General features: G+C 38.3%; 1 protein-coding gene and 1 non-coding gene across 8 annotated transcripts in view; one reads left to right on the forward strand and one right to left on the reverse strand.

Annotated features, from left to right (window-relative positions):
- Positions 1-12,425, reverse strand: part of NFX1 (nuclear transcription factor, X-box binding 1) — a 72,428-nt gene that overhangs the window by 40,456 nt on the left and 19,547 nt on the right. For 5 of the 7 annotated variants that reach the window (XR_006741265.1, XM_036433557.2, XM_036433561.2 and 2 more), the window contains exons 7-13: positions 11,737-11,876; positions 9,661-9,760; positions 9,358-9,575; positions 7,557-7,654; positions 4,089-4,161; positions 2,743-2,822; positions 1,291-1,399 (exon numbers count right to left, since the gene is read on the reverse strand). Coding sequence is in view for 6 of the 7 variants with exons in the window: in XM_036433557.2 (XP_036289450.1) it covers positions 1,291-1,399; positions 2,743-2,822; positions 4,089-4,161; positions 7,557-7,654; positions 9,358-9,575; positions 9,661-9,760; positions 11,737-11,876 (818 nt within the window). In the remaining variant the exon portion in view is untranslated. Of the gene's footprint in view, positions 1-1,290; positions 1,400-2,742; positions 2,826-4,088; positions 4,162-7,556; positions 7,655-9,357; positions 9,576-9,660; positions 9,761-11,736; positions 11,877-12,425 lie in introns of all 7 variants that reach the window. The other 2 variants (XM_036433558.2, XM_036433559.2) reach the window with 2 other exon arrangements.
- On the forward strand, positions 3,681-3,813 carry LOC118716789. The gene has a single exon (XR_004987253.1). It is a non-coding gene; the product is annotated as a small nucleolar RNA SNORA29 (small nucleolar RNA).

A 12,425-nucleotide genomic window follows, 5' to 3' on the forward strand; every position in this document is an offset into this window, starting at 1 on the left:
ATATAGAGCAGTATTTTCAACCAGTATGCTGCAAAATTTTTTAAAACATGCAATACCTGAATATTTAGACAGGGACATTGACCTCTTTTCCCTTAGATTGTCAAATAATAAAATGACAAGAGCCAATGCAACAATAGTTGTCCAGTGTGAATGTCCTGTCCTGAATCATAAATATACTATACAGGTCAATAATACAGTTGCATCTTATTGGTAACAAAGCATAAGGTTGCATCTGATTGGTTAACTGTTGGTATCAGAAATCCTTATACACAAGTACAGACACCTGATTTTTTAAAATGTCACTTTGGAGCAAAAAGGGTAGATAACTACATTTGTGCGTGTATATAAATCAATCAAAATTATACCTATATTTTTTGTCAGATCGGCAAAAAATATAATACATTTCTTGGTGTACCACAGAATTTTAGTAATTAACTTATGTGGGCCAAGAAATGAAAAAGATTGAAAATCATTGATAGAAAGAAAAAATGCTAAGGACAGAATCTGGGTCTGTAATATTTATTTATTTATTTATTTTTAAAAAATATATATTTTTTATTTCAGAGAGGAAGGGAGAGGGAGAAAGAGATAAAAACATCAATGATGAGAGAATCATTGATCAGTTGCCACCTGCAGGCCCCATACTGGGGACTGAGCCCACAACCCACACATGTGCCCTTGACGGAACCCTTCTAGTCTGCAGTCTGGCGTTCTGTCCACTGAGCCAAACCAGCGAGGGCTATAATATTTAAGAAGCAGGTAGTAAGAGAGGTACCCATTAATGAACCATTGCCTATATCCCACGTTTCATACATTTAGGGACAATATAGCATTACAAATAACTTTTTTTTCTTAAAGAAGTCTTTTCAATTTTTATTACTTTTTTTGTTTTGTTAATCCTTACTGGTTAATCCTTACCAGTAATTTTCTTTTTTAGGGAGAGTGGAAGAGAGAGGGAAAGACAGAGAGAAACATTAATGTGAGAGAAACATATCAATTGGTTCCCTCCTGCACTAGCCCTGACCTTGGCCCGGGCCAGGAAGGAGCTTGCAGCCAAGGTATGTGCCCTTGACCGGAATCGAACCCTTTGGTCTACAGGCTGCCTCTCTACACACTGAGTAAAACTGGCTAGGGCATGGAATAATGTTTTTAAAAATTTAATATATCTAAAATATTAATAAGACTTATTAGGTAATTCATACTACTCTAAGCATATAATTCTCTCAGAATACATTATACCTAAATTCCTAGAAAAATTCTTATAATAAAGTATACAGTGTGGACACTCACTGGCTTGCCAGCATGTCTGGCAGTTCCCACGATGACAAGGTTCTTCACATCTATGGAGGCCACAACGGAGTTTCCTCCCACAAATCAAAGGACATTTGTGCTCCTTATCCTAGGAAGAGGATTATATTTGTTTATAAAATTATCTCTATTTTGTTTATCATAAACAAGATTAATAATAATAATCCTATATAATAAGAGAGGACTATGCTAATCATCCGTTACACATTGAGACATAACAACCAACCAAGTAACAACCAGAGCATGAATCTGCAGGAGGGTGGAGCAGCAAACTACAATCAGGCAGCACAAAGCTACAGGAGAGGGCAGGGCAGCAAGCTATGAAGGGGGAGAAGGAGAGAGCTAGAGGAAGGCGGGGCAGAGGGTGGAGAACTACAGGAGGGTGGCAGAGAGCTACTGGCGCACAGATTGGTGCAAGGGCTACTAGTCTATATGGATATAAAACCCTAAGCGACCATCACTATGACACACACTGACCACCAGGGGGAAGATGCTCAATGCAGGAGCTGCCCCCTGGTGGTCAGTGTGTTCCTGTTGTTCCCCCCGCATCTTCCCAGGCCCCAATTGGGACTGGGTGAGACGGGCCCTTGATCAGTAGCCAGGCCAAGGGACTCCACCCATGCACAAATTTGAGCACTAGACCTCTAGCAGTAATAATAAAAGCTCTCCATCTTTATGGATGAAATGATGTCTGAGTTTAGCTTCAAAATACTCAAGGGATGTGGAGTTAGTAGAGATTTGTTTGAAACAAGATTAATCATAAGCTGATAGTCACTAAAGTTGGATATTGGATATAGAGGACTAATATATCTTTCTGCTTTTGTAAAATTTTCAGTAACAAGAAGTCTTTAAGCCTTTAAACACTAGCTTATAAATAAGTCTTGATATACTATACAAATTCATTATTCTTCACCATGTCAATAAAATTTAAAACAATTATGTATTTTTATATATACACACATACACATATATGTGTGTGTACATGTGTATTACCTTGCTATTGGTATTGTGCTATTTGACTGTCAAGAAGTGCTTTCTTTATTTAGTTCCACAGAAGTGAATATTACAGATAACTAAAACTTGCTCTTTCAACACATTTTTCCTTCTAACTTGACCCAAGGAATATATGAAACTTGCAAGCCCAATCTGTGTGCTGGGATAACACACAATCTCTCGTGGAGAACTGCTCATCTAGCAGTCCTGAGCTCAGGGCCCTGAGGCCTCTGTCTTTCGTATTTTTCTTTCTCCATGTTGCCACTGACTGACATTTTAACCTGACTGAGGGAGCTTCATTGGGCAGCTCTCTAACTTCTGCTCAGGGGGTCCCGTCCAGTGATTTCTAAATCTGGGCTGCATTCCAGATGGGTGATGCTTCCAGAAGCCCAGCCCCTTAAAGAATGTAATCTGATTGTGACTAATGATAGGTCCACTTACCACACAGCATATCTCATTACATTTGTGCCGTCCACACAACCTTTTCTTGTTACACCTCTTATCGCATATAAATGTAGCATCTGCCGTGGACAATTAAAAAGAAAAACAAAGCAAAGGCTATAACAAATATCTGAGTGACTGCGGAAATGCAAATGTAATAATGAAAATAAGCACCGGCCAGTGTGGCTCAGCTGTTTGGAGCATCATTCCATGCTCCAAAGGGTTGTGGGTTCAATTCTCAGTCAGGGAATATACCCAGGTTGTGGGTTAGTTCCCTGTTGAGGAGCCTGTTGGAGGCTACCAATCTCTCTCTGCCTTTCTCTCTCTAGAATCAGTTAAAAATTTTAAAATAGTTATGTAAATAAGTGGCAAAAATGTTAATAGTGAAAATGCATAATAAAATAAGATACAATTTTTCACTTGCCAGATTGTCAAAAAATAGAAAAAAGAAAGACCAATATATGGTATGTGTAAAGGTATGGAAAAAAGGCACACATATTTAGTGGTGAGAGTATAAACTTTTGGAGGACAAATGTAACTATTAAAAATTTAAGTAGTGGCCTAGCCAGTTTGACTCAGTGGATAGCCAGGGACTGAGTCAAGATTGAAAGGTCCTGGTTTTGATTCCAGTCAAGGGCACATACCTTGATTGCCAGTTTGATCCCTGGCCCTGGTCATGGTGCGTGTGGAAGGCAACCAATCGATGTCTTTCTCTCACATGGCTGTTTCTCTCTCTGTCTCTCCTCCTCCCTTCCATTTTCTCTAAAAGAAAAAAATTTAAGTGGTAATTTCCATTTTAAGAAATTCTTCCTACAGATATACTTTCAAAAAAGGTAGGATACTAAGAGCCCAAGTAATAACAACAAAACCATAAATTAGATTTCATCAATATTAAAAGCTTTTGTGCATCAAGGAATATTTTAAGAAAATGAAAAAATTTTCCCATTTGACTACCATATTTTCTCCTAAAAGATTTTAGTGGCTATGCTTATGGGACAGATTAAAATTGTCATGATCTAAAGAGGATTTATTTGTGACCTCCTCTTATATTAAATGACTAAAAAGAAAGAAGAAGAAAAAAGTGACAAAGCAACCCACACCCAAAAGAGAAAATATTTGCAAATCATGTTTCATAAGGACCTAGGATCCAAAATACAATATATAAAGAACTCTTACAACTCAACAACACATTTGAAATAGGTAAAGGACTTAAACAGATTCTATGTTGTGGTTTTGATGCTCATTTCCCTAATGTTGAACTTTTTTCATGTACTTGGCCATTTGTGTATCTTTGGAAAAGAATCTGTTCAAGTCCTTTTTCAATACATAATCCTATGGAACATTTCCTTTACTCCAGAAAGTTTCTTCATGCCCCTTCCCAGTCATACCTTCACTTTTGAGACTGGTACATGGAAGCTCCTATGGAAAAAGAAAAAGTAACTACTTTAAGAATAAATGAAACAAAACAACTATTGTATAATGCTAAATGTAACATGTTTATCTCAAATGTGCTGTACTTCTCTGGCAATTTATTCTCCAACTTCACTATCTAGAGCAAGATTAGCCCAGTTCCTATATTAATATGCTTTACTTACAACAAGGCCCCAGGTTTACTAATTTTTCATGCAAATATAATTGTAACAATCTTTATGGTCTGGCCTCCAAATGCATAGCAGATTAGGTATTAAAAATCTAAATGGAAAGGACTACTAAAGGTAAGCAAAGCAAAGAGAAATAACTGCCTATTAAGGGTACATACAGACAAAAAAATAAAAAGTTGAAAATATGTAACAATCTGGTATCATTTAATGCAGGGGCAAACAACTTTACACACTTAAGAACATTCTTGACAAACTAGCCGGACTGTAGCAAAGTGGGATTAGAGTACACCTTGGCATTCAAAGTTTTATTACTGTGGTTTGCATTGTGTGAATAGCCCTAAAGATGTATCACATGTAATTTTGTGGAAGCATGATCCTGAATAGCATGAGGCTGGTACGGGGGGAACAAGTCAGTCATTTGGGGTAGAGTGAACCTGGCTGGCTGTCCAACAACTATTAAATACATTTGTATTTGGCTTTGATGACATTTACAGGTTGCATTGTACTCAGAAATAAGCAAAATGATAAAAACATTAGTTCTTAGTGAAAATGACCCTGAAAATAAAAAAGGGCAGCCATTAGAGTTGATAATAGAAGAGGTCAAAGAAATTGAAGCTTTTGGCCAGAAGGTGTTTTAGATAAATGGATGAGTTGGCTAGGTTTGATGTTACCAAAAAATTCCCTACATGCTCTCTAGAGATATAAAGCAAAAGTAACTCATGAAATTGCCTGAGTTTTCCAGTTAAGGCTAATCCTGGACTGTACAGAGGAAATGACATCCTGGAGTGGAATCTATCTAGGGAAAGGCAGAGCTCCCATAAATCTCTATAATAAATATGAATTACTAATAAAAACAAATACAGTATTCTTTGTAAAGAGGCAGTAATATATGCCATTTATTTCTCAAAGACTCCCACCAAAGTGATTAAAACATTAGAAGCTTTAATAAATGTTTTATTTTCTAGAAAACTTACTTCCATGGAAAAGGTCATTCTATTACTAAAGACATTTCATAAAAAATCTACATTCATGAAAAATCTGGCTGTACAATGAGGTGATGATTATCAGTATTTTGAAGAGATTTTTTTTTCTTTGTCAAAGGGTTGAACAGAATTCATATATTGAATGAATTTGTGAACTTGTATAGCAATTTTACAATAAGACTTTTATTTGCAAAAATTTACACATAGCTTTTTAAGAATATTCTTACTGCCATGGGGTCCACTATTAGAGGGAGTGAGGATACAGAGTGAATGAGAAGCAAAAAAAGGTGAGTGAAAAAAGGATTACTAGGAAGAAAGCAAATCGACAGTAACCATTTTGAGCTCATGTGAACCAATGTTGCTTGTGATTCTTCGTCACAAAGAGCACCTCTGGACATTCCTAAATTTGTGATTACTAAATCACAGCATCTGTCTTCCAGTTGTATTCACAAAGCATCAAGTAGCCTTGTACATGACATTCAAAACTCCTTTCTACCCCTTGCATTCTGTGGTTTCTTTCAGGAAAAACAAACAAAAACCCCATAGTGCTCACATAACTTTAGCATGTAAACTGTGGTTTTACATTTTATTTTATTCTAAAGCTTAACTATTAATGCACCTCCCATTTATGGATTATATCCTCAGAATCACTTGAAAGTCAGCTGACACCCAGACCTTGGGCTGTATTTAAGAAATAGAATCAACTGAGACCGGTTTGGCCCAATGGACAGAGCGTCGGCTTGGGGACTGAAGGGTCCCGGGTTCGATTCCGGTCAAGGGCATGCACCTTGGTTGCGGGCATATCCCCAGTAGGGGGTGTGCAAGAGGCAGCTGATTGATGACTCTCTCTCATCAATGTTTCTAACTCTCTATCTCTCTCCCTCTCCCTTCCTCTCTGTACAAAATCAATAAAAATATATTTTTTTAAAAAATAGAATCAACTGCTCAAAATTGTCTGCACCTCAGCCTGTGCTCTGCTGGGACAGGGTCGGCATACATTGAAATGGTTAGCAGTAGGCCAGAGGGCAGGATAGTTCAGTTTGTTCCTCAAGTTGATTACCCAAAGACTTCCACAGGAAGGCTCTCTGCCTCTTCTGGTGCAGATAGAGGAATGGGCACTAAGGCCTCATTTCAAAATGGTAAGACACCCTTTTTATAATACAAAGTCCAATTCAAACTGCCCAGTGTAGAAAGTAGACACACTGACTAAACTTGTCAACTTACTTATAAAAGAGTTGTATAGTGAGAATCGTTACCTTAAGAGAGGTCTGACTTTCGTCATTGGATTCTGAGAGGTAATATTGAAGCCCTTGCAATATCACGCCTGATAGGAGTGCCACTGTTTGTCTGGGGCCTTGGGTCACAAGTAACTTGGGTTCTAGTCTAATAATACGACTGAGGGTCAGGATGGCCACATTGGACAGTCTTAGGGTGGGAGATGACCGCACCAGAGACACCGATGTGATTTAGGGTGAGGGCTTTGGGCCACACATTATCAGTAGGCCTCTGGAAGGACTGCAAACTGAGATCAGCTTCAATGGCAGTCAGTCATGCTTACACAATGGAGCTTCAGTAAAAACTAGGGGAGCTTCCCTGATTGGCAATACTCCACTGTACACACTGATATTGAAAAAGTAACAACATTCCAACTCCATGGGGAGAGGACAAGTGGAAGCTTCACATTTGGTACTTTCTCCGACTCTGCCCTACATGCCTCTTCCTTTGGGTGATGGTAATGTATCCTTTCCCTGAAATATACTGTAACAATGACTGTAACAGCTTTCACTGAATTCTGAGAGACCTAGTGAATTATCAAACCTTGAGGGTGGTCACATGGACCGTTCTAATTCAGCAGTTGTCTAAACTCTTGCAGTGGGTGTCAGAAGTGAGGGCAATCTTGTGGACTATGTCCCCTCTAACTTCTTAGTTAATCCGTTGCAACAGTGCTATTGTTGTTATCTCCCAACATCTAGCATTATCACATTTGATTTGCTGAGCTATACTTGCCTTATCCCCTTGACTGGCCTTTGAGCTTTTATTGCCAATCCCTTCTCCATCCCAGATATCTATCCCACAACCATAAGGTGTCAGTATACACTGGCTAGACTAAATGGATCATATGTAGTAGGACAAGAATAAAAAGGAGATTATTTTGATTGAGCCCCCTCTTCCATAATCACCAATTTAAAAGGCATTGGTGACAAAAACTTAAGCATTTTTTAGGATTTACCTTTGTTCTGAAAGAGCATCTGCAGGAAATAACTGATGTGCGAGAGCATGGTCCACAGTCTCCTTCATGGCAGAGCTTTTCACAGGTATGAATGAAATCTTTAATAAAAATGAAAAGAGCTAAGAATGAAAATTGCAACTACTCAATGCAGATTCCCAAACTCCTTAGCGACATTGGTCTTCTACCTCTGTTCCCCACAACTCCAGGATCAGAGTTGAGGGAAGAAGGATATCATCAATGCTTTCCCCCCTATTTTCCCTTTATCCAGGAGGCTGAGCCTTTTCCAGCAAGGACAGAGTCCAGCAGTAGTCACTGGAATATGCTTTGGATTGCATGGTGCTTTGCCTAAGTAAAAGAAGGGATCTGTTTTGCCCCATGTAGCTCAGTTGGTTGAGCATTGTCCCATGTACTGAGAGGTCTTCAGTTTGATTCCCGGTCAGGGCATATGCCTGAGCTGTGGGTTTGATCCCCAGCAGGGGGATGCAGGGAGGTAGCTGATCAATGTTTCTCTCTCATCAATGTCTTTCTGTCATTTCTTCTAAGAATCAATAAAAACATTTTTAAAAAGAAAGAATAAATCTATCTCTCATCATTGATCGTTGATATTTTCCCCCCCCTGCCCCCCACTTCCTCTCTGAGATCAATAGAAATATATAGTGTTTTTCTTTTTAAAGAAGAGGGCAGAAACCGGTTTGGCTCAGTGGATAGAGCGTTGGCTTGTGACTGTAAGGTCCCAGGTTCGATTCCAGTCAAGGGTATGTACATGGGTTGCGGGCACATCCCCAGTAGGGGGTGTGCAGGAGGCAGCTGATCGATGTTTCTCTCTCATCAATGTTTCTAACTATCTGTCCCTCTCTCTTCCTCTCTGTGAAAAATCAATTTAAAAAATATATTAAAAAAAAAAAGAGGAAGAAGAAAAAGGTAAAGATAATAATTATGAACAACAAAGTGACAATAAATACATATCTATCAACAAGTGAATCTAAAAATCAAGTCAATAAAAAATCTGATGAACAGAATGAACTGAATATAATAGAATCAGAGGCATAGAAAGGAAGTGGACTGACAATTCTCAGGGGGAAGAAATTATGAGGGGTATGGGAAGAGATTGGTCAAAAATCTTAGACCTATGGATGAGGACAGTGGCAGGAGGTAAGGACATGGGGTGGGGGGTTGGAATTGAATGGAGGGGAGCTATGGGAAGAAAAAAGAGGAACATCTGTAATAATCTGAACAAAAATATTTAGTTTTTTAAAAATGATGCCTCTGGGTCAATCATGGGAAATAAATTTTCTTCGGTTACCTCTGTTTAAAGGAAGAAGGTAATTTTAGAAAAATGTCCACCTAAAATTATGCTCAGAAGGTATTATCCTCAGCTAAATGGAAAATTTTGCTATAAAGAATGACATTTGAGTGGCTGAAATTGCTAACACTTAGTGTATTTAGAATTTTAGTTAAGATATGAAAATGCTTTTAAATATTAAACCCTGGATTAGTATATCTGGAGTTCATAGTAGCGTTTGCCGCTAAGAAAACTAATCCTCGCTCCTTCTCCCCCCTACAGAATAGTATCTTATGTCAAATAATCTTAGTTAGCAGTAAAATACCCAAATCAAAAAGATAAATCACTTGGGCAAATGTGAATTTTCTTAACGATATTTTGAGGAGAAAAGGATTTGTGCTCATATAAATTTGATCCTAATATTTAGAAAAACCTCTGATATTATAATTAGAATTTAAAATTATTTTGATTAAGTAGTCATTGATGCCAAACATTTACATTCATATGTCTACTAGTTACCTGAGGAACCACAAGACAGAGGCTTGCCGCACACTTTTCCACATGAAGGGACAGGATCCATGCACGTTTTTCGACCACTACTTCCAAGTTCTAGCAATTGGCTGAGAGGAGTTTGCCCACAAGGGCAATAGCGTACCAGATGGGGGAGCCGTGGGCATGGCTGGCAGGGCTGAGGGTGGCACACTTGGGAACACATGTGGTTCCCACATTTCAAATCCCTGTTAAAAAACAACAACAGACTATTAAACAATTGTTGCATAAAATACAACTTTATTCTAACCGAGAAAAACATAAAAACCTTACTTGCCACATATCTTTAAACAGCCAAAATCACCGAATCCATCAGACTTTCCTATGTCCGTTCCACATAACACATCTCGCGAGGTGTTGCCACAGTAGCATACTTTAGGACACAATTTCAAAAACATGAGATTAGTTACCCGTATGGGTTCTTAAAATATTCCAAATAATCTACAGGAAAACACAAAATACTATTCATTAGCGTTGATCAGACCTGATGCAGAAATGAATGTGGCATATACAGCAGCTCTAAGTCCCACCTAAAAATTTCATCATAGAAGGAAATAAAAAATCATGTGATACTCTTGTGCCTCTGTACCATATCCTAAAAACAGTATTAAAGTGAAGCAAGTCTCTAAATTAAGGAACTAATATCTGGTCCATAAGGCCATAATTGAAAACCAAGAATTGTGAGTTGAGTTTGAAGTAATCATGTTCAAGTATTCACACTAAATAAAATTTTCAATAATTTGAGGCTTATTTGTTAGACAGGGAACCTAGTCTAACATCTAAGATTTTTCTGTGGTTCAAGAAACAATGGATTCCTTTATTTCTTGGGGTCAGCAACGAATGCGTTATGTTTAAGGAGTTATGTTTCTGATGTATCGATATTAATAAGTAATGAAGACTGATAAGAATTGTTATCAACTTACATAATTTTTCTAAGTATCACTTTAAGTTTGTAATGAAAATGTAACTCATTAAAATTGCTCTATGCAAGCTCTGGCTGGTTTGGTTCAGTGGATAGAGCGTCGGACTGCAGACCGAAGGATCCCAGGTTTGATACCGGTCAAGGGAACATGCCTGGGTTGCAGGCTCAATCCCCAGTAGGGGATGTGCAGGAAGCAGCCGATCAATGATTCTGTCTCATCATTGATGCTTCTATCTCTCTCCCTCTCTAAAATCAGTAAAAATATATTTTTAAAATCAGTCTATGCAAATACACCAAACCCTATATAATAAATGCAGACCAGAAGAGAATAGAAATTCTGCAGATCTAATGATGCTTTCCTTCTTTCTCAGTATACTTAGATATCTACTTGCACAAAAAACCAACATCAGAATAAATATAACATTATAAAATCATAGCAAATCTTAAATTCATACATTTAGTAAAAAATAAAATAGAATGCTTCTAAGAAAACATTAGAAATAATATTCATAAAAATTGTATTTAAAAATTTATCTTTGTCCAGCCAGAATGGCTCAGTGGTTGAATGGTCCACCTATGAATCAGGAGGTCACAGTTGGATTCCTTCCTGATCAGGACACATGCCTGGGTTGCAGGCTCAGTCCCCAGTGGGGGATCTGCAGGAGGCAGCCGATCAATGATTGTCTCTCATCATTGATAAACACATATTCTTTCTCTATCCTTCCTCTTTGAAATCAATAAAAAATATATAAATAAAATAAAAAAATCTATTGTCAAAAAAAAAAAAATCTATTGTCCAGCCCTGGCCAAGTAGCTCAGTTGGTTAGAACATTGTTCCGATATGCCAAGGTTGGTTCAATCCCCAGTCAAGGCACATACAAGCACCAACCAATGAATGCATAAATAAGTGGAACAACAAATTAATATTTCTCCCTCTCCCATCCTCTCCCTCTCCCTCAAAAAAAATAAAATAAAATTTATTGTCCGAATTCTATAAGACAATGACCTATACTGGTTTTATGAAATGAAGATAATGAAAACTATCTAAGCATTACCCGAACCAGTTTGGCTCGGAGGATAGAGCATCGGTCTTCGGACTGAAGGGTCCCAGGTTCGATTCTAGTCAAGGGCATGTACCTTGGTTGCAGGCATATTCCCAATAGGGGGTGTGCAGGAGGCAGCTGATGATGTTTCTCACTCATCGATGTTTCTAACTCTCTATTCCTTTCCCTTCCTCTCTGTAAAAAAATCAATAAAATATATATATTTTTAAAAACTATCTAAGCATTAATATATATCTTTAGTTCTCTCTATTCAAGGCGCAAAAGCTAACAGTCTTTGTGACTACATCCAGGTCATCAAGAAAACCATAAATAATGCTTCAGAAAAGTACACAAGTATTGCTGGATGATGTGTTCACCACTTACCTTGGTTCAATATGATGCGGCAAGGCTGGCACGGACCCCCGTGGCACAGCTCAGCGCAGCGGTGCTGACCACAATTCAGAACATTCTCACATGGGTTAGAACAGTGGACTGAGACAGCCTGACCACAGCGAACTGTGTGCCTGCAAAGACAGTAGGTGTAAAGACAGCATTGGTCTAATGTTGGACATTAAACTCCTGTTTGACAGCTAAATTAGTACCGAAGACCAAGCCTTTCCCCAAAAGCTACTAAACCTTTCTCTTGGTCCTGTTTCCCCACTTTTTCTTTGTTTCCCTCCTCCAACCCTTATTTCCTTAATTACTCTGTCCTTCTCCGCTTGCTTCTTTTTCCTCCTGTGCTTTCCTTATTTCCCATTCTGCCCCTCTATCCCCTATTTTCTGACCAATGAGGAACTGAAAGCTACTCCTAAGTTTTTATTATATGCAACTTCTTCTAAGTTCCTAAGTTGCAGCATGCAGGAGGGGAAAGGGCCTGGGGCTCCCACAGTAACTTAGAGATGGCAGTAGGAAAGTTGGAGAGTTGTCACTACATATACATTCTCAGAATGAGCATGGCATCTCCTGGGGCTTGGCACTCTGCATTTTATGTAGCTATAAAATTTAAGAACATACTATATGTGACTTTGATTAAGGATGGGAAATCATTCTGGCTTTGTTCTAATAAACATCCT

The sequence above is a fragment of the Pipistrellus kuhlii genome, unplaced genomic scaffold (assembly GCF_014108245.1).
Source record: "Pipistrellus kuhlii isolate mPipKuh1 unplaced genomic scaffold, mPipKuh1.p scaffold_m20_p_12, whole genome shotgun sequence".
NCBI lineage: Eukaryota > Metazoa > Chordata > Mammalia > Chiroptera > Vespertilionidae > Pipistrellus > Pipistrellus kuhlii.